The following is a 21,992-nucleotide window of genomic DNA, read 5'->3' as shown; positions in this document are numbered from 1 at the left end:
ATTTAAAGGTGCAGTTGAAGAGTCTTGCCGTCGGGATTGGGACTGTGCTTCTGAGGGCTCAGAATGCCCTCGGCCCAGAGCAGTCCAGGACTACTGCGGCTGTATTTCATTGACTTACCCGTCCTCTCCTGCCTCCACATCGGGTGGGCATGAGGTTGGGACTGCTGTGTGTCGACCTGCAGGAAGGCTGAAGGGGTTGGGGTGGGTAGCACAGACCTTAACACATTCCTGTAGACCTTGTGCTTCTTTGAAGAGATCAGCTCTTATGCACAGGGGAGCTGAGCGATCTTGCCCATGAAGAGCCCAGTCAGGTTTCATGGTACACAATGCCAGACTCTCCCTCCCTGAGTCTGTTTCCCTCAGGCCAAGCAAGTGTCGAGGGAGCATTGGAGCCAGCTGGCCTGTGGGCAATGAGGACGCTGGTATGTATCAACCTCCAAGAGCCCCTTCAGATTCAGTTGGGTTTGGAGGATGGGAGTGTTCTTGTCTAGCCAGTGGTGTAGACGCCACTCCAGACTTCCAGGAAAGGGAGTCTCAGGAAAGCCCCGTGTACCCTGACGAGTTTGGCCCGTCTTGTACTTGCTGTATGATGGTGGCAGGGACACTGTGCCCTCTCACATCGTAAGGTCCTAGGGGAGGGTATCATCAGGCACAGTGAAGAAGATTGCTGGCCTCCGCCAGAAGATGGGGTGACCTTTGCCCAAGGATTGATTAATTTGAGTCTTACCGAGCTCATCCCAAGCGAGAGGTATGCTTATGGGAGGATGAGGACCTCTGGGTTTTGGCCTTTGAGATCAGCAGTCACTAGGGAGTTGGGGAGGCAATGGGGTTGGTACATTTGCCTCTATGTTCAATCTCCAGAAGTGATATCAAAACAGTCTGTAAGTTTCCCCAAGGATCTCGTCTCACTATAGAACACCAGGCACCCCCACTGGTGAGCAGAGACTAGCCAGGTCATTCTTAGGTCATTTTCAAATAAAAATGCTGTTATGAAGAATAACTGTAGGAAGATAACTTTTCCTCTTGGCAAAGAACCCAAAACATGGAGATATGAACCCATTTTGTGGGTCCCTGAGATAGAAATGGCCTTGACAGGCCGACCTGTAGTTATGGTGGGGAAGGAAGGAAGTGAGTTCTGATGTCAAGAATGACTGCAGAGAACAGGAAAGCAGCAGAAATGGTGGATTGTTCTAGAACAGGAATCAAAACCTTTTGTGTAGAGGCCAGACGGTAAATATTTTAGTCTTTCTGGGTCGACAGGTATCATGTGAGCACTTATACAACAAGAGAGAAAACAAATTTCCATGTATTTCTTGTTGACAAAATTTAAAATATAAAAATAACTGAGTACTTTTTTTGGTAGGCCTACTAATGAGAAGAAAGGAACTCTTTTTTGAGGGGATAACATTTCACTTAATTGGGGTTCAAGTTAGCGCTCTCTCCCATCAGACTGGTTGCGAATGTTCATCTGTAAAGATCGGCTTAGCCTGTGGGCCGTAAGAAACACACACTGGGCCATCGTTGACTGATGCCTGTTCTACAGTCAATCAACACGTTTTGCTACTGATAATACCAGATACCATTTATGGAGCATTGACTGCATGTCAAACACCAGGCTAAATGTTCTGCTCATGTTATCTCATTGGCTCCTCCACTAACCTGGAGGTGGAAGTTACTCCTGTTTGTTTCCTTTCACAGGAAGGGCTGGAGAGTGAGACCAAGAGGGACAGGTGCTTGCCCAGGGTTGTCCGTCTGTAAGCAGTGGTAGGGTTTACTCCCAATCTGTCTGAATTCAGAGTACAGCCTCGTGACCACGGGGCTGAGGCATCCAGCCAGGGACTGATATGACCGAGGCCTTGCGGAGACGCTGAACCTTTGTACCACTCTTTATTTTTTATCTATTTGCTGCTTTATTTTTGATTCCTCCCCCATCTGTCTATCTCTCAGTGATTGCTTCCATCACCCTGCAAAGCAAAAAGGGCTGGTGGTTTCTGTTTAGGAATATCACGGGGATGGAGAGAGCGGTGGGAGGGGTGGAAATGGGTACCTCCTTCGTTGTAGTTGGAGTAGGGGAAGAACCCCAGGGACTTGGGAAGAGGGTGCCAGCTTTAACTAAGAAAGCACACTCAACCCAAGGGCTAATAGATGAGCTATAACCTTTGAACACTTACTTGAACCCTTAATTCAGAAGGCCCTTCAGTTTCTCTCATTTCATTTTTTTTTTTAATCCTTCCACCTGCTGCATTCTCATCCATTCCCTGTATCCAGCCCCATTTTACGCTGAGAGTTGTGCTGGTTAGAAGTCCCTCCCGACCCGTTTCTTGGAGGAGGGGGTCTCCACTGTCCATGACAGGCCACTGTGGCCCTCCAGACCACAGTTTGGAAGATCCAGGCTGTCCAATCTAACACATTACCTTTGCTGGCCCGGGTGTTGGCTACCTGGGTACTTACCTGTGCTTAACTGGGTGCTCGCCTGCGGTGGGCACTCCCTAGGACCTGTTGGTCCACATACCTACACAACTAGCCAGCAACAGTGAATGGGATGTTTGAACACCTCCCAAACCACGATATAATTTTTTTCCCAGGCCCTCTGTGACAGGTGACATGGTTCCAGCAAATCACTGCAACTATTAGGAGCGAGCCCTGACTTGACAAGCATATTGTCAAGAATATTGTCTTCAGAAACCCACAATTTCTACAGTCACACAATAGCCTCAGAATAGGTGAAGTAGATGCTGTCCGTTGAAGGGCTCTGGGAAAGGCTTTTCCTCCCCCGACTAATGTATCCCTTTGGCAAATTTCTGTTTAAATTCTACAGTCATAGATTTATTCCTTTGGCCAAGCATTACCCTTTCCAAGTTCTTAAGGGAAGCCTCTGGGGGAGGTAAGACATTAAATGACTTTAGTATAAATAGATGATAGATATCTTCCTTCCATCAAAGAGGATGTGGCATCTTAGGTGCACCGGGTGCCAACAGTGAGAGGGCATTCAAAGATGTGAGGGGAACCGAGATAAGACCTAGCATTTATCAAGTGCTTCCAACATGCCAGGCCCTGTTCTGAGTGCTGAACTATAGTAAGTCATTTAATTGTCACCACAACCCCATAAAGTGGGTTCCAGCATCACCCCTGCTTTACAGAGGAGGAAACGGAGGCTTAAGAGAGGGTGAATACCTTGCCCAAAGTCACACAGCTAGTAAGTGGACTTCAAAATTGGGACCGGAAACAATGTTTCTTGTCTTTCAGTGTGAAATTGTGTGTTGTGGAGGCGGGGGATCCCCAAGACCACCCCCAGGTTCACGGATTCTCTAGAACTCACAGGAAAACCAGGAGCAAGCTTCCCAGAATCCTCTCCCAGTGCAGTCACGTGGGACGTGCTTAATTTCTCCTGCCACAAGTTGTGTGGCAACGTGTGTGAAATATTGTCCACCAGGGAAGCTCAGTAGGGACTCGGCGCCCTAGGTTTTCTTTGGGGCAGGTCACCTAGGCATCCTCTGCCTGGCACGGACCAAAATTCCACACTCTCGCAAGGAAAGCAGGTGTGCTGTATAAACCACACTGTTTGTACAAACAGTTTAGCCCAGCGAACCCACTCTTATCAGTTCTGGGAATGGTGGGAACCCTCTTGAAATCTAAGTTCCTAGTCACCAGCCAAGGCCAACCTTGCAAGCAGGAAGGAGAAGGAAGGTCTAAGGAAAGCAGAGCCAGGTCTGCTGTGTTAACTCTTTCATGCACAGATATCCTTTCCACTCCTCCGTGTTTCTGAAATGGAGCAATGTGCATTTTCCCTTTTCTCTAAGGATTGACCCCCTTGGTAAATCTCCTGTAATCGCTCTGGAGTAAAAGAGAGTGTGTCTTTTAACACAGCATTCGTCACATAGTAGGTATTTGACATTGTCATCCTCACTGGCTGTTTTCTGATCATTTGTGTGTCTTAGAGCTGGTGGGGAGCTCCAGGTAACGCTTACCCCTCCCCATCCCCTCTGTCATCCCCAGGCGGCCCCTATCAGGTTGAGGTCAACATCTCCAGCTCCGGCAGGCTCCCCAATGGCACCCTCTATGCAGCCAAGGGCTCCCAGGTGGATTTCAGCTGCAGCAGCCGCTCCTGGCCTCCGCCCATGATCGAGTGGTGGTTCCGGGCCCCCGGTGCGCGCACTGAGCCCTTTGGAAACAACCTGACGGCCAGCCTCTTCACGTTGTTACTGATGTCGCAAAACCTGCAAGGGAACTACACCTGTCTGGCCACAAACCTGCTCAGCGGGAGACATCGAAAGGTGACCACCGAGCTCCTGGTCTACTGTGCGTAAGAAGCGCTCCCCTCCCCCACTTCTTCACCTTGACCCTTCGTGAACAGCGTGTCGGTGCCTCCCCTTTGTCCACAAAGCCCTGTTGGAGGCGCGGGTTTTACCTCTGCAGGTAGCTGCACAGTGCTTCGGTGGCTCCCTGAGCACACGTACACACCTGGGGCTCTGTGTCAGAGAGGGAGTCGCCTCTTCTGGAAGCTTGCTGCTAACCGGGTGTGGGTGGGTACAGGAGAGTCCTGTGAGCCACAGAGGGGAACTAGTGCTGGGTCTGATTGAGGTGAAAGTATATAACGTAGCATTAACCATTTTAAGATGTGCAATTCAGTGGCATTTAGTATCTTCACAGTTTTGTGCAACCATCACCTCTGTCGAGTCCCCAGACATTTTCATCACCCCAGATGGAAACCCCACATCCCTTAAGCAATCACTCCCATACGCGCCCCCCACCATCCCCCAGCCCCTGGCAACCACCAATCTATCTTCTATCTCTATGGGTTTGCCTATTCTGGACATTTCATATCAATGGAATTATACAGTATTTGTCCTCTTGTATGTCTTCTTTCACTTAGCATCACGTTTTCAAGATTCATCCATCAGTACTTTCATTTTTATGGCCAAAGAATATCTATTGTATAGATCTACCACAATTTGTTTATCCATTCACCTGCCCTCAGGCATTCCATCCCTGAACTCAGGCCCTCAGCACTGTCGAGAACCAACAGTTCACGGGCCAGTAGCTCACTGGGAGGGAACAGTAACCAAATGCACCTAGACACACATTTAGTGGCGGAAGACATCTGTAGAAATGCAGGCTGCGCTAATAACCCGTGCTAATGAGAGGGGGCATCAGAACGACAAATTAGCGGGCAGGTGATGACACGTTACTTGCTTCATGCGTTATTGAGAGCTTTATAAGTCTCAGTGCTCTCTGTCATCAGTGATGTTAATTGTATGTTAAGTCATAAGTGCTTGTTGTAGGAAACACAGATGAGTAGGAAGAAAATAATCTCTTATAATCTAACCATCATTTTGGTATATTTCCAGTAATTTTTCTTGTAGATGCCACATGTTACCCATATAAGACCCAAATTTCTATTTATGTGTATTATATAAAATGTGTAAAGATTATGATATACATACATGATATATACTATAATATACATACAATATGTATTATTTTAATATATAATTATTAACACATGGGTTACATTAAATTTACAGGTTTGTAATTTGTTAAGTTTTTATATGCGTTTTTAGTAGTACATACACATGGCAAAAAGAAAATATATTTTGAGGTGTGGGGGTGAAGAAGTCTCTCTTCCCCTGTAACTGTCTAGGGATCAGCTCTGTCCAGTAGAACTTTCTATGATGATGGAAATTTTCTATTCTGTGTGGTCTAATACCGTGGCCACCTACCGCATGTGGTTACTAAGCATTTGAAATGTGGGTAGTGTGATGGAGGAACTAAATTTGTAATTAAATTAAATAAAAAAATTTAAATTTAAATAGCCACACGTGGCTACTGAGAAATGCAAAGCTCTTCAGAGATTTAACACTCAGCTGAGGAAACCTGACTTCTGTCAGGCACTAATTTGTGCTAGGTGGTATTTCAAGGTACACTAACTGGGGTTGAGGTTTCTCTGATGCCCTGGTTCTGTAATCCTTAGGGTTGGCCCAGCAACTCATCTTAGTCTGTGATTAAGGCCACGTCCTCTGGTGTTTTGCAGCGCCCCCTCCGTCAGCCCCTCAGTGCTGGGCAGAGATGTCACCAGGATTGTTCATGCTGCAGCTCACCTGTCGCTGGGCTGGGGGATACCCAGACCCAGACTTCCTGTGGACGGAAGAACCAGGAGATGCGGTCGTGGGGACGTCAAAGCTGGGAGTGGAGATGCTGAACCAGTCCCAACTGTCCGATGGCAAGAAGTTCAAGTGTGTTGGGAGCCACATAGTGGGGCCGGAGTCGGGAGCCAGCTGTGTGGTACAGATCAGTGAGTCTCGCTTGCTTTGTCCTGGGGTTGGGGGTCCACCCACCTTCCTCTCTTCTGGCAGAACTCTTTAAAAGAAGGTCTGGGAAAGAAATCCCAGGGTGTCGGAGTGAACTGAATGCCTTCCATTTCTCCCTCCTCTTTTGCTTTATGTTTCCTTCCTTTCAAACTTTAAATCAAGCTTCTTGGTTCTAGTCCAAGCTGTTTTCCCTTGACAAATACTAATTAAACATATGCTACGTGCTGGTTTCTGAGAACTGAAGACGAAGCTGTGAATAGGACAGACAAGGTTCATTTATTAGTTATGTCCTGTTGTGTAACAAATTACCCCCAAACTTAATGGCTTGAAACAACCGTCTTTATCTCACGAAGTCTCTGGGCCAGGAATTCCTATCGGGCACAGTGGGGATGGTTTGTTTCGGTTCCATGATGCCGAGGGTTTCAGCTGTAAGACTTGGTTGAAATCATCTGAATGATCCACTTCGAAGGCGCTCACTCACACACCTGGCAGGTTGCTTCATTTCCATGTGGGATTCTCCACGGGGCTGCTTGAGTGTCCTCGCAGCATGGCAGCCAGTTCCCTCCAGAGCTAGTGATGCAGAGGGGAGTGAGCCAGGCTATCCTCCTTATGACCCGGCGTCAGGAGCCACATCCTGAGTATGTGGCATCCCTTCTCCCACATTCTGTTCATTAAGTGTGAGTTACAAAGTCTGGCTCTACTTTCAAGGGGAGTTGAGAGAATTAGGCTCTACTTTTCAAAGAGAGGAATATCAAAGATTTCTGGACCTATTTTTAAAACCATGACTGTTCCTCTTTCTCAGAACTTAAATTCTTCTGGGTGGGGTAGGAGTTGGAGGAAGACAAAGTACAAAACAAATAAGATAGGTTCAGATTGATAATAATTATAAGGAGAATAAAATGGAGTGTGTAAGGGAGTGTCTCTTCCCCTTTTTTCGGAAATTCAGAATGCGTATGTATTCCTATATAAGCAGTGTGACTGGCACTGTTTTTTTAAGTATAGTTGATTTACAATTTTTTTTAATTGAAGTATAGTTGATTGACAGTGTTGTGTTAGTTTCTGGTATACAGCAAAGTGATTCCGTTGTACATATATGTATTCTTTTTCATATTCTTTTTCATTATAGGTTATTACAAGATATTGAATACAGTTCCCTGTGCTACACAGTAGGACCTCATTGTATATCTTTTTTTTTAAAGATTTTTTAATGAAGTACAGTCAGTTACAATGTGTCAATTTCTGGTGTAGAGCACAATGTCCTAGTCGTGCTATTTTATATGTAGTAGTTTGTATCTGCTAATCCCAAACTCCTTGTTTATCCCTCCCCAACCCACCCCTGGTAACCATAAGTTTGTTTTCTACGTCTGAGTCTGTTTCTGTTTTGTAAACAAGTTCATTTGTGTCATTGTTTTTAGATTCCACATATGATATTTGTCTTTGTCTGACTTACTTCACTTAGCGTGATATTCTTTAGGGCCACCTATGTTGCTGCAGGTGGCGTTATTTCATTCTTTATTATGGCTGATGGAGGGTTCTCATTTCCCAATTTTTCCACTGAGATCGAGTATTATTAATTTTTTAGACTTTTCTTGTTTGTTAGTTAGGACATGGCACATTGTTTTCATTTGGGTTTCTTTGATCACTGGTGGGGTTGATAAGTTTCATATACTTATTGGCTTCTTATATGTCTTCTTATGTATGAATTATCTGTTTATATCGTGTCCATTTTTTCTGTTGAGTTGTTCAGCTTTTCTTCTTACTCCATAAGAGGCAGTTAATTTCATAGAAGTGTCATGTGTGTTTTAGATATTATTCTGGCATATTTTGCTCCTAAGCCACATTGCTCCTAAGCATTTCTGCTAGTGGTGAGTTGTTTCTGATTTTGAAGGGGTCGCCTCTGTCAGTCCTGTTCTCTTAGGTTTCTGTGCTCAGAAGGTCTTTTCCTATTTCTTGATTTTTAACTTACTTGTAGTCTTCACAAAAGCCTGCAAGTTAGGATGAATTGTAAGTTGCAGATGCTGCCGTGTGGGAACTAACTTACCCCAGATCAGCCAGCTCGTAAGTGACTGAGCCAGCGCTTGGCCAGGCTGGTCCGACCCCAGAGCCCCTGCTTCCACCCAGGTAGGCACACTGCCTCGCTCGGGATGTCCTTCCACACATGACCCAGCAAATCTTTCCGTGTAGGGATTAGGCACTCAGCATCATGCCAGGTACTGTGGAGAAATAGTCTTTGCCTTTAAAGGACTTAAACTTCCTCAGAGAGTGAAGTCAGACAAATGGGAAACAGGAAACATATCACAGGACAGCTGACCCTTGAACGGCACAGGCTTGAGGTGCACGGGTCCACTTCTGTGCGGAGTTTTTCCAATAAATACATTACTTGTATTTTTCACTTTACACATCTTTAAATGAACTAAGTATGGGGAAAAGTTGGTATTTGATTAGAGATCAGAGTATGTGGAATCAGAAGAATGAAGGTTTGAGTCCTGATTCTCTCCAAACTGTTTCAGCTTCCTGTCCTCGGGTGACCGTTTATCAATGCCTTTGAGGCATAGATAGTAGTATGTATTATTTTTTGAATTCCATTGTATTTATTTATAACTAGAAGAAAATGGAGCAGCATTTTTATACAACTTTTAAAGGTTACTTTCCATTTACAGTTATTACAAAATATTTACAATTATTACAAAATAATTACAAAATTATTACAAAATACAATACATCCTTGAGTTGTCTTACACCCAGTAATTTGTACCTTCCACTTCCCCACCCCCTCATCCCTTTATTGCTCCCCCTACCCCCTCATTGGTAACCACTAGTTCCTTCTCCATATCTGAGTTGCAGATTTTAGATTGTGTGCAGGTTGGCCGCCCAACCCCCGTGTTGTTCAAGGGTCAACTGTATTAGTGACATTAACGTTATTGAGTGCTGACCATGTGTAAGTGCCAGGTGTTTTGCACACAGTATCTTGTTCAGTTCTCACAATCACTGGTGAGCTGAGGGCTCATATTATCCCCCAGAATTAGTTTCCTGGAGCTGCCATAACAAAGTACCATCAACTTGGTGGGTTCAAACAACAGCCATTTATTCTCTCACAGGTCTGCAGGCTAGAAGTTTGAAATCAAGGTGTCCGCAGGGCTGTGCTCCCATCAAAGGCTCTGTAGGAGAATCCTTCCTTGCCTCTTCCAGCTTCTGATGGCTCCGTATGTTCCTTGGCTTGTGGCCGCGTCCCTCTGGTCTCCGCGTCCATCCTCGTGTGGCCTCCTCTGTGTGTGTCTCCCTGTGGTCTGTCCTCTTGATTTAGGGCCCACCCTCAATCCAGGATGATTTCACCTTGAGATCCTTAACTAGTTACAGCTGCAAAGACCTCATTTCTAAATCAGATCACACTCTGGGGTTCTAGGTGGACATGGATTTGAGAGGACACTCCATTTTATAGATGGTGAAACCGAGGCAGCTGACTTGCCCAGACTCGTGCAGCTAGAAAGCGGTGCCCACACTCAGAGTGGTACATATGAGGACGCCCGAAGTGTGTTATAAACAGCAAGTCCCAGGAAGTGGATAAAGGACGGACTGATGCTGAGGGAGGGTGAAATTGGCAGAGGCAGCTGGTGTTACTTGCCCCTCACCCTTCCATTTTACTTGCACGTCTTGCCCCAGTCATCATTCCTGTGGTCCCTGAGACCTGACTAGTAATTTGAATCTAAATACGTGCGCAGGATTAGGACATGTCTGGAGAAGGGAGCTGATCGGAAGTTCTCCCCATTCCAGGAGCAAGGGAAGCAGGCTCAGAGCCGGGACCCTTCTCGACTCTGCCACCGTCCCATCCTCCCTGCCTCCCTCATAGACACTCGAGCCTGGATGTGCATACAGGTCACCTGGGGGGCTGGTTAAAATGCAGATTCTGACTCTCTTCGTCTGGGTGGACCCGAGACTGCATTTCTCACCAGCTCCCAGGAAGTGCTGATGCTGCAGGTCCGAGGACCGTACCTTGAGTAGCAGACCTTGGGGGTGAGCAGTCTCTGGATCATTCTACTTGGAAGGGCTAGTAAGTCATTGAAGGCTACTGCTCACGTCCACCTCAGGGATACACAGCAGCACTGCCCCCATCCTGATGAAAAGTGACGCTCGGGGATTCCTGCCCTGCCACCCAGATCTCTCTTTATGTGGCTTGTAGGCCCCTAAACTGAAGAAACCAGCTCAACTTATGGTAAGCTGCAGTGTTAGCGAGCCAGTGTGTGAAGGCCCCAGCCCCAGCATGCTGTCCATCCCCTGCAGATCTGTGGGGGGCCCCACATCACCCACCCTATCCTTGCACGTGGCATCCTCTTAAGTGAAACTCCGAATTTATAGGTGCCACACCAGCTGGATGGTGATGCGGCTTCTTGAGGGGTGAATGCCATGTCTGTCAAAAGTACATGACCTTTGTTCGGGGGGTGGGGAGGTACGCTGTGGGGATTGTTTTGCTGTTAATAAAGGATGAGGGAGGCCATTTCTCAAACTTTGGTTGGTTTGGGGCCTCCAAATACAAACATACTGATGAGGCTTGTCACTGTTGCTAACTTTGTGCCCCCAGAGGAAATTCTGGTTAACCACAAAGAGGGAAAGGGGCGATTTAGCAACAAGGGGGGAATCTGACAGTTGATCCAAACTCGCAGGTGAGTTTCCTGAGCAAGCCTAGGCTTGGGGGATTCTCTTTTGTTGGGCTGACCTAGAGAGGCTTTTGGGCTGTTCCGTTGCTCCTTCCCCCTTCCCTCTTCCTGGACACCAGCAGTGAAACCCTAGATTCTCTCTTGGAACAACTGCCAAGGGGAAGCGTGTACTTTCACTCTTCTGGGAAGGAACCCAACATGCCACTCTGTACCCCTCAGCTGCTGAAAATACGGATATAATAAATCTTCCCCAGATGAACTCAGTACACTTCCCGGGAGGGTGTGCATTTTGGGAAGAGGCTTCTTGTGCAAATACAAATAGATCACTGTGGTAGACCTTATAGCTCCCTGTGTCCCACTTAAATCAGACCCCAAAGCCACAGAGATGCCACATTCTGAGTTTTCTAGGTCAGACCCGTAGCAGACAGAATACTGGCCCCCCAAAGATGGCCACGTTCTAATCCCCAGAACTTGTGAATATGTTACTGTACATGGTAAAGGGACTTTGCACACGTGATTAAGTTAAGGCTTTTGAGATGGGGAAACTGTCCTGGATTATTTGGGTGGGCTCAGTGTGATTTCAAGGGTCCTTATAAGAGGGAGGCAGGAGAGTTAGACACAGTAGTGAGATGTGATGACAGATGCAAGAGGGAGGAGTAATGCAGGAGAGGGGCCATGAGCCAAGGAACGCAGGTGGCTCTTGTCTAGAAGCTGAAAAAACCAGGAGATGGATTCTCCCCTAGAGCTTCCAGAAGGAACCAGCTCTGCCAACACCTTGATTTTAGTTCTGTGAGATTATTTCGGACTTCTGACCTATAGAACTATGAAAGGATAAATGTGTGTTGTTTTAAGCCACTAAGTTTGTGTAATTTGTTACAGCAGCAACAGGAAACTATTACAGAGGCCTGCTCATCCCCTGGAATACCCTTGTGAGGCTGTGTGCCCATGTTTTATATGATCAGTGTGCTTATTATATCTGGAAGCCTATGGATCACAAAAGCCCCACTCCCTGGGTTCCGTTCTTACACAGAGTAACCAACTCCTCCTGGTTTGCCCGGCACTTTACCAGTTTTATCACTGAAAGTCCCAAGTCCTGGGAAGCCCCTCAGCCTTGGACAAACCAGGACTAAATCCTAGCTACTCACTTACTTGTGTGACTTTGGCAAGTTACCTAACCTTTTCTGTGCCTCAGTTTCCCCATCTGCAAAATAGGGATAACGACGTTTATTGTAAGAACTGAGTTAATAAATAGAACGCTGCCTAGCTCATAGTAAATGCTCAATAGATACTAGCTTTTATTATGACATGAGACCAGGTAGGGTACAGAAATTCCTGGAGTTGCTTTGTTAAGAAAGAAATCATATTCTTGAAATTCTCAGGCTGGCTTGAATCTCCTTAAATATTTGTCTTTCTTTACCTTGTTTTGATCACCAGGGAGCCCCTCCCTGCTCTCTGAGCCCATGAAGACTTGTTTTGTTGGGGGCAACGTAACGCTCACCTGCCAGGTGTCTGGAGCCTACCCCTCAGCCAAGATCCTGTGGCTACGGAACCTCACCCAGCCCGAGGGAGTCATCCAGCCCAACAGCCACTATCTCATCACTCAGAGTGGCCAGAGCTCCACCCTCACCATCCGCAACTGCTCCCAGGACCTGGACGAGGGCTACTACGTCTGCCGGGCTGAGAACCCCGTAGGGGTGAGGGAGGTGGACATCTGGCTGAGTGTGAAGGGTGAGTGATGGAAGTGGCCCCAGAGGAGGAGGGTTGAGAGCTTCAGAGGACCTGGCACCAGAGGGGAGCAGCTGGGTGCTTCCCTGCACATGGGGCACTGCCATCTGGGAGAAGGCATAGTGGCTTGACAGGACGGATGGGAAAATTATTGTCCAGTCCTAAGTCTCTAACACTGGGCTAAAAAATTATTTAACATCTGTTATATCCTAAAGGAAAACAATATATATATTAGAAATACACATAAATACCAAAATATATATTAAAATAATACATATATAAAATATATTTAATTACGTATATGTAAAATGTAAGTTATGAAACATAATAGCAAAATGAACACCCAAGAAACTACCATCCCCCTTAAGATACAGAACAGTGCCAGCGCTCCCGAAGTGACCTGTAAGTAGTGTGGCCAGATTTAAAAAACAACAGCAAAGCTAAACAAACAGGATGCTCACATAAATTTGCATTTCAGAAAAACAAAGAATAATTTTTTTAATGTAAACATGTCCCAAAGATTGCATGGGACATAATTTATTCTAAAAAATTTTTCATTGCTTATCTGAAATCCGAATTTAATTGGGCACGCTGAATTTTATCTGGCAACCCTACCTGCAGGCTGGTTTCCAGTCTCATCCTGGGCCTTCTGAAAAAGGTATCCACCATCCTGAATGTCATGTTTTATTTAAGAAAAATTTTGCTACATATGTACACATCTTGAAATAATACATTATTTGTGTTTGTTTTAGAGTTTTAAAAAATGGTTGTTACCATACAAAGTTCGCCTTTTTGTGTCTTGCCTTTTTAACTGCACATTTTGTTTCCAGGATTTGTTTGTTCGGTGTACATAATTATACTTTGTACCCCTTCCCTGCTGTTGATTTTCTGTTGTGTCACTATTCCACAACTGAGTTATTGATTTTCCTGCTGACACGTTTGTATTGCTTCTGGCTTTTTTGTTGGTTTTGATGAACAATGTTGCTATGAAAATCATTTACCCAGCCCTTTGTGTACATACATCTGGGTTACCAAGTAAATATTTCCCTAGCATGTATGTACAAGGAGTAGACATGAAGCATTTTTATCTTTATAACACTATATTATTTTCCAAAGTGGTTATACCAATTTCCATTTGCATCAGCAGTATATGATGAGTTGTTCCACATTTTCACCCACAGGCTTTGGAATTTTTGCCCATCATGTAGGTGTAAAATGGAACCTCGCTGTGGTTCTAATTTGAATTTCTCTGATTGCTAAGAAAGCTGAGCATTATTTCATGTTTATTTTCTATTTATATTTCTTCTGTGAAGTAGATATTTGTGTCTTTTGACATTTCCCCTTTCTGATAGATACGTAGGAGTTCTTTAGAAATTCCATATGTTAATTCCTCATTAGTTTCGCATGTTACAAATATCTCCTTTCAGGTTGTCTTTCTCGCTTTATGGTATCATTTGATTTGCAGGCGTTTTGACTTTAACGTTGTTGATTTTATGAATCTTTTCATGTATCATTAGCAATGTTTGAGTCTTAAGAAATCCTTATCTATCGTACGGTCATGAAGATAGTCTCCTGTATTTTCTTCTTAAAGGTTTAACATCTGCTTTTCACAATTAAACCTGTAGTCCACATAGAACTGATTTTTATGAATGGTGTGAGGTAGAGATCGTTTCCTCCCCCACCCCCAATTTGGATAACCATTTGTTCTAGCACCACTTTTACTCACTAATCTGACATATATCAAGTCTCCTTTTATGTGCAGACCTGTTCTTAGATTATCTATTCTGTTCTGTTGATCACTTTATTGCGGCACCAATAACTCATGCTCTTAATTGCTGTAGCCTTGTGAACAGTCTTGATGTGTGGAAGACACAGAGATTTTAACTTTCCATTGTTCTTTTGCATCACATGCTTCATTTGATTCCCACAAACTGTCTGATATTTATCTTGCCCTACAGAGAGGTCATATGCCTTGCCCAAGGTCATGAAACCAAGATAAGAGTAGGATCCAGACAGAGAAGGGGACGTGTTGCCCTCTGAGGTGCAGGAGTATCAGGTAGGATGAGTCAAAGGTGTGAACTGTCTTTGCAGAACCTTTAAACGTCGGGGGAATTGTAGGAACCATCGTGAGCCTCCTTCTGCTGGGACTGGCCATCATTTCCGGGCTGATGTTGTATTACAGCCCTGTGTTCTGCTGGAAAGGTAAGGGCTTCCTGGAACGGTAAGGGCTTTGTGAGTCCCTCTGCTTCTTGAGAAGGTGTGGGTGGGGGAATGTGACCCCCGTTATGCTCCCACCCGAGGTCCCATTCTATAGGCTTCCAAATTGAGTCCAGATGTGCCATAACGAAGCAGTAAGTACCATTCCTGCACACCCTGTCATCTCTCGGACTGGGCCAGTTTTCTTATTGTCTATTCTTTTGTAAATGTTGGATCGATCAGAAACTTTTGTGAGGCTGACGTGGATGTTACTGGATATTAACGTTTTTTCCTTTCTCCTTTCAGTAGGAAACACTTTCAGGTGAGTGTTCCCTAGACTCAAGTCAAAAGCCTATTTCCATGATCTGCCTTCACTGACATTTTGTTTCCTCTCACAAGAACAATAATCACCACCACCACGGGGGACCCACCATGTGCCAGACTCCGAGCTGGGGGCTTCCTTAGGCATTACTGTAGACCCCTCTGTGAACGCTTCAGGGCGGTGCTGGCATCTCCGTCTCCCAGACAAGGAGAGGGAGGCTCAGTGAAGCAAAGCAATTTCTGCATCCTCATCCAGGAAGCGAGTGGCCATGCCTGCATTCAGTCCCTGGTCTGACCGATTCCAAAGTCTGTGCTCTTTTTACAGTGCCAGACCTCAGGGCGAGGTGCCCTGCTGGTTTGTCACTGAGGCATAAAGACAGCGTGTATGTATTGAGCCTCGTCACTCATGCATTTATTTAATCTAATTTTCTGGAAAGAGCTAACAGGAGGAATAAGTCATAGTCTTACAGTGTATTTTGGAAGACTAGTCTGAGCATGCTCAGAAGCCCCTCCCAAAAGAAACCTCAGCAGGGGCAAAGCAACTAAAGGAACTTGTGTATTTTACTCCCTAAGGAGATTCTGGGTGGGAGCAAAGAACTCTCCTCTTTGCTCCTCTTATTCATTTATAACTTTGGGCTATTACTGTTCTGGGACCATCTTTCATGGGAACGTGTTATCTTTACTGCCCTGTTTCTGAGGCCACTCTGGAATGAGCCTGCCATTCCCCAGGCTTATTTCTCACAGGAGGTAGCAGCTGGCATAGTGGAAGAAGGCTTTGGAATCAGTGGACCTGGGTTCAGATTGCAGCTCTGCCATTCAGGCCTGTGGCTCCTGGAAAATCCCTGACCCTCTCTGAGCCTTTGTCTCCTCATCTGTTTCTTAAAGGAGGATGGTGAGGATTAAATGAGAATGCAGGGCTCCTCAGACTCTGACTGCCCGTGAAATGTACAGTCTAGCTGGGCTGGCCAAACTAGCAATGAACTAGAGAACAGTCAAGGCTAAACTGCCGACCTTGGACTCCACATTCAGTCATAGTTCAAGGCTTCAGGGGGAGGGAGAGAACTTTCCTTGAATAATGAGAAGGAGGAGAAATTTCAGTAAATGGAATAGAAATAAGGGCATTTCAGGAAAGGAACAGAGCATTTGTGTATGTGCCATGAGGGTGACTGAAATGGTAGGGGCTTGGGACAATGAGGTCACCTGCCCGAGGAGCAGCAGGGCGGGGGGCACCCAGCACCAGATATGATTATCTATCCAATCTGTGGCAGCATCTCTCTGAGAGGTTACAATCCCACTGTCACCTCATGACTCAGCCAACTTGAACTCATGAAGAATTTTCCATGTTACCAAAGGGGTTGCAAAGGATCGAGTGTTTTCCTATTCAGCAAGGGCTGAAGTTGGAGAAAACAGAATCTCTTCTTGATTGTTTCTCCCCTTTTGGAAATTAGGAGGCAAGACATGGGTGATGTCATGGTTTTGGTGGATTCGGAAGAGGAAGAGGTGGAGGGAGAGGAGGATGCTGCAGAGGAGGAAGAGGAGGAAGCAGATGAGAGGGAGGAGTCACCAAAAGAGATAACCAAGTACGGCCACATTCACAGAGTGACCGCCCTGGTGAATGGGAACGTGGACCAGGTGGGCAGTGGACTCCAGGCCCTGCAGGGTAAGCTCTTTGTGGGTCGTGGTGAGCGTCCCAGGAAGAAATCCCTAAGGATCTGGTGTTTAAAAGGCTGGGAAATATCGTTAAGAGGTTAACCTAGAATCTGAGAATCTACTATCAACTACGAGCACAGCAATTAAATTGACAAGTGTTTATCAAGGGCCCGCTCTGGGAAAGGCACAAGGTTGGCATCGTCAGGCACCAGAAAAAAGAGATGGATGGTGAGGAGCTTTATGAGACCAACTAGGGTGAAGGGACTAAAACGAGAGGGGAGAATTAAAACAGAAGGAAGGTCTAACCCACTCTCTGAGGGGGCAGTAGAGGCACTGTGGCAAGAAGGAATTTGATTAATTGCCTGATGAATGATATGTGTAAAAATCACAGGACCTCAGGAGAAAGATGAGAGCCTTGAGGGGTGTGCTGGTCAGGAGACGTTTCATGGAAGAAATGGGCTACGAAGCCCATCTTTTAGGACAGCTGAGTTTGACTAACCAGAGAGGAGAGGGTGGTCCAGGGTGGGGAACGGCCTGAGCCAAGAGTATGTAGAGGCGGAGTGTCAAGCAGGTCCAGAGGACTTTGAGCTGAAAGAAGAGGTAAAAGCTGGGACACACACCCTGCCCCCCCTGCTCCTCCATGCACCTCACCTCTAGTCCTCAGGAAAGGACTAGAAGTCGATGTGACTGAAGACGGATGGGGAAACAGAGTCAAGAGTCACCTCTGTTGAGATCACTCAGAGTCGGGTCTGCTTTCCCCCCTGCGCAGATGACAGCAGTGAGCAGCAGAGCGACAGCCCTCAAGAAGAAGACAGGCCAGTCTGAAGAAGACAACTGTCCTTTGTCATCCTGTCTTAACAGCTTGGAAAGCTGCGCTGAAGATGAGTTTTGTATTAGGCTTTACTTGACTTGCACCCCTGCCTGAGAGCTTAAAACGGTTCAGGGCTCTCAGCAAAAAAAAGAAAACACACACTTCTTTCCTTCCTCCCCTCCCCGCCAAGTTGGTTTGATTTGCTGTCAGTTTTCTCAGCGATGCTGAAAAGCTTAGGGAACGGGTAGTGTGTGTAGTATCCGAGGTGCCCCTGTTGCTGTGACCCCTGGCTTCCTCCAGGTTGACTGAAGCTGAGTTGGAGGGAGCAGGAGTCCGGAAGGCACTTGACCTCCGTGCCCTTTGCCACTATTAAAAGTCTGTAAGCAGCCTGCCCCGGGTGCGAGGGAATAGTGTGGGAGTGATAAGGATACTTCCTTTTCCCCTGCCCAGGTGAGCTGAGGAGCCAAGCAAACATCAGCTCTCTGGAAAGGGCGAGGAGGTGTCAGCTACTGATGCTCATCAGAGGGAGGGAGTTTGGTTCAGGTTTTGAGTCGGAAACACCCGCCTTGCATCTGGATCGTCCTACGCACCTGTTTCAGGGGCTTGGGTGTGTAGTTTTACCTCTCCCCGGGCCTCAATTTCCTCACCTGTGAAACAGGTGAAATCACACCTGCCTTCCAGGGTTACGATGGGGACTGAGGTTCTTCAGGATGTGAAAGTGCCTACAGGGTGCTTTGTAGATGTTGCCATCTTCGCCTTTGTCTTACCTAGTGGAAGAAAAAGTGCCTGCCGTTCAGTTAGCAGCGCTGCCCTGGCCTTTGCTTCTTCTTTGTAGAATGGTTTCAGACCAGGGCATGGTCAGAGGATTTTTCCTCTCCCTGGAGATAAAATTCTTCCCAAAAAGGGTAGGGGCCGATAAGAGGAAATGCCTTTCGTTAGAACCTCACATTTTCCAGAGCTCCATATTTACAGAAAAGCCTCTTAGGTGGTGCACTATTAGCTTTCAGACTTTCACATCTTTCCTTTCTCCTGTGGCTTTGGAAGAGGCAGGAGAAACGTTTTGTAACGGAGTATCTGGTGATATGTACTCCTTAGGCAGACCAGTTCACCTGGCCTCCATTTCTCCATCTCAGAAATGGGAATGGGAAAACTTCCTTCCTACTTCTTAAGGACATTATGAGGATACGCTGCTCAATGATGCTAAGTTTGGAATGAAAATTACGTGTACGTTTAAGCTGCTGATATTTCCAGTAGATCCCTGTACAGTTTAGAGATTTGTTTTTCTTTCTGATTTCATACTAATCTCTTAAATGTCAGGGACCTTATAAGAGTGTAAAATCTGTGTGCTAAACTTGAAAATCTGACTTGAATTTGCACTCTTTAATGTTGCATATCCTGCAAGCCTCGGCAAGACCTAGGGCTTAAAGGAGAACTTCCCTCCTTCAATAACAGGGCTTGGGACTCCCAAGATGAGGAGCCGGTCATCTGCGGGGCTACCCTGCAGGTGTGAGTGGGGGACGTCCATTTTCTTGGATGAAGGAACTACAATGAGGAAGTCACTGGAAGGGATCCCTCCCTGTCCCCTGCTCAGAACACTGGGGAGGTCAGAAACTGGCCATGCTGTCCACCACCGAGGAATAGCTGTGAGCTGCAGTTCTCTTGTTGGGCTGGGTTTTTTGCTGCATGGAACCTCACATACTTAACCACTCTAACCAGTCTGAGTTAGTGTCATTTCAGAACAGGAAACTTAGACAGGTTGTGTTTAAAGTCACTGAACACTGAGCTAATCTCTCTTTTAGAGTCTTCGATGAATCCACTCCCGGATCTGACAGTCCACTATGTAGAGGCAACCATATTATAAAAAAGGAAAAGGCAAAGGAACTGTAGGGGACAAAGTCTGTAGCTGGGAATGCAGAGAATGGTTTGCAAGATCACTGAGACACTTCCTGCAACATCCTCTTCTCTTGCATGCACACCTGATGATAGGAAATCTTCGAGGCAGGATTTTTCCACTAGCAAATGCAAGCTTCAGGGCCTCGGTGCCAAACATTATAAACCCTTGACCAGCTGAGCTGTGACTGCTGTCACTTATATCTGAGTCCTATGTGCACAGATAATATTGTTGGGTCAGTTAAGAGCCAGGTACTGGGGGTCTTTAAGCTTTAAGGATTTTTAAAGAATTAGGGCTTTTTTTCCCTTTTCTTTAAGGTGATCCATCCCCAAATCCACCAGCATGCTGACAGTGGGTTATAGGCTTTGTGTGGCAAAGTCCAACATGTTATATTGTGCTTTTAAAACATCTTATCTGAATGTATTGTGAACTGGAGACCGGAGATCTGCTTATCAGAACCAGGAAGATGAACTCTTCAGGGCCATCACAACGGACGTTCCTTTTCCTCAAAACCTGGTGGACACTGGGGAAAGGGCTCCCATAATCCTGTGGCTTGGATGTCAGCTCACATTCTCACAAGCACATACTGACCCTACTACTGCAGCAAGGAAACCCACAATGGAAGATTTCCCTAACCCAGACACTGAAACCTGGAAAATCATTCTTGCTGGGTACAATGTATGATGATGCAGTAAGTGCCAACTGGTATTTCTCACCATGGTCCTGGCCAGGAACTGCTGCAAAAAGAAAGAAACAGATCCTTCTCTGCGTTATTTGCATTTTAATATTTAATGTTTGGGGGGGGTTTGGGAGAAATTCATTGAGGTTATAATATGGATTTTTTTAAGGTTATGGAATAAAGCTATTTTTAAATAAAGGCTTTAGTGATCTTTATTTAAATGGGATTAGTAAACTGAAAAGATTTGGGGAAATGGGTTTGCCGTCCACATTTGTTTTTAAACTAGGTTTCCTAGTATTGGTAACAATATTGTCCTCTTTGCCATTTTATTCATTTCTGTGACTTTTGGATATTACCCCCCTCTCCCCAATCTGCCCCAGAAACCTGTTCTCCATTATTTTCACTCTGCATATCCTCAAACACATGCCTCTTTTTGGTCAGACTGCATGCTTCCTACATTAAAGGGCTAGGGTGGGAGTCATCATGGAGCAGAACTGATGGACTGTCTGCAGAGACAATCTTTATCGGCTGTCGGTTCCCTGTAGTGGTTGGTGGTTTTGGAGTTCTTCACCAGGCTCAGCTAACTGTAGTCCCCACAGTGTCTCCCCTCACCTCCCACTTGAAGTGGCTCCATTCCATTCCCTATTCCTGTTCTAGGCCTTTCTCTTGGATCGTTCCTCTCTCCCCACTTTCTTTACTTCACTCCAAGCTTCCTAAGCTCTAATCAAAGCTGTCCCAGCTTCACTTCACTTCCTTTCTAACCAAACTCAGGCTTCCTACCTTAGCCTCCTTTTCCCAGGTTCTTTTTAACCCAGTCCCTCCGTTTCCATGTTGTTTAATCCAAGACTGTTTCCCCAGCCCCTCATTTTCCCTCTGCCTGTTTCCACTTCTGTTCCCTGCTGTCCCTCAGGCCCCGTGGGTCACACCCATGTTCACCCAGCTTGTCCATTTTTGGACCCCCACTCTCTGTGACCCCTCTCTCTCTGGCTGGCTGCTCCTTTCTCACAGCCCCTTTTTAACCGCGGCATGGTCCGTTCTCACTCCCCCATTTTCCGATGGGCTTTCCTTTTTCTGGTTCCCATTTAAGAAACAAAAACAAAAAAACCCGGCGGCTTACTTCTTCCTCTTACCGTCCACTTTTATTCCTCTACTTCGTCTCCCATTTACCCTCCAAGCTCCCAGCCTCCTCAGGCGCCCAGTCTTATTCTCCAGCCTCATTACTTCCCTCTTTACAGTTTTCCGGGCCCCACTATTCCCCTAATTCTCTCCTGTCTTCGCTTTTTGTATCCCCAGTTCTGATCCCTAGTGTCTTCAGATCCTCCGTCCTACTTGCTCTCCCCTCGGTTTTTTACCGGGTTCCCAGCCCCCCCTCCTGTTTTCACTCTGTCCCCTCTTCTCCAGTTTCCTCCTCCCCTTCCTCCGTTTTCGCCTCAGCCCCACTGCACCCCCCTTTTCAGCCACATGTCCTCCCTCCGTCCCAGTTACAACCTGGCCCTGTACCCCGCCATCCCGGTTTCTACCCCGTCCTCCTCTTGCCCCTAAGACCCTGTTCCCCCCAGGTCTCCTAGTCCGCTCTTTCTCCCACCCCCGTTTCTTCTCTAATTCCCTGGCCCTCGCCGCCCCTCGTTTCCCGCAGTCCCGCTCCCCACCCCATCTTTTCCGTCAGCGCGCCGCCCCCCACCCCCAGCTCGGGTTATATTCTGTCCGCACGCTGCCCACCCCGGGTTTATCCCGCCCCCCCACTTTCCCCTCTACCCCG

At 46.4% G+C, this 21,992-nt stretch overlaps 1 protein-coding gene across 11 annotated transcripts in view; it reads left to right on the top strand.

Annotated features, from left to right (window-relative positions):
* Window positions 1–20,432, top strand: part of VSIG10 (V-set and immunoglobulin domain containing 10) — a 33,400-nt gene extending 12,968 nt beyond the window's left edge. For 2 of the 11 annotated variants that reach the window (XM_072953548.1, XM_072953546.1), the window contains 7 exons: window positions 3,997–4,299; window positions 6,032–6,292; window positions 12,395–12,688; window positions 14,777–14,887; window positions 15,188–15,203; window positions 16,651–16,862; window positions 19,116–20,432. In XM_072953548.1, coding sequence (XP_072809649.1) covers window positions 3,997–4,299; window positions 6,032–6,292; window positions 12,395–12,688; window positions 14,777–14,887; window positions 15,188–15,203; window positions 16,651–16,862; window positions 19,116–19,366 — 1,448 coding nt within the window. In that variant the 3' untranslated portion in view covers window positions 19,367–20,432. Of the gene's footprint in view, window positions 1–3,996; window positions 4,300–6,031; window positions 6,293–12,394; window positions 12,689–14,776; window positions 14,888–15,187; window positions 15,204–16,650; window positions 16,863–17,509; window positions 18,055–19,115 lie in introns of those variants that run through there. The other 9 variants (XM_072953547.1, XM_072953550.1, XM_072953551.1 and 6 more) reach the window with 9 other exon arrangements.
* Window positions 20,433–21,992: the final 1,560 nt, after the last annotated feature.

The sequence above is a fragment of the Vicugna pacos genome, chromosome 32 (assembly GCF_048564905.1).
Source record: "Vicugna pacos chromosome 32, VicPac4, whole genome shotgun sequence".
In the NCBI taxonomy this organism is placed as follows: domain Eukaryota; kingdom Metazoa; phylum Chordata; class Mammalia; order Artiodactyla; family Camelidae; genus Vicugna; species Vicugna pacos.
Note: the sequence above shows the minus strand (reverse complement) of the source record. Positions and strands in the feature narration are given on the sequence as shown.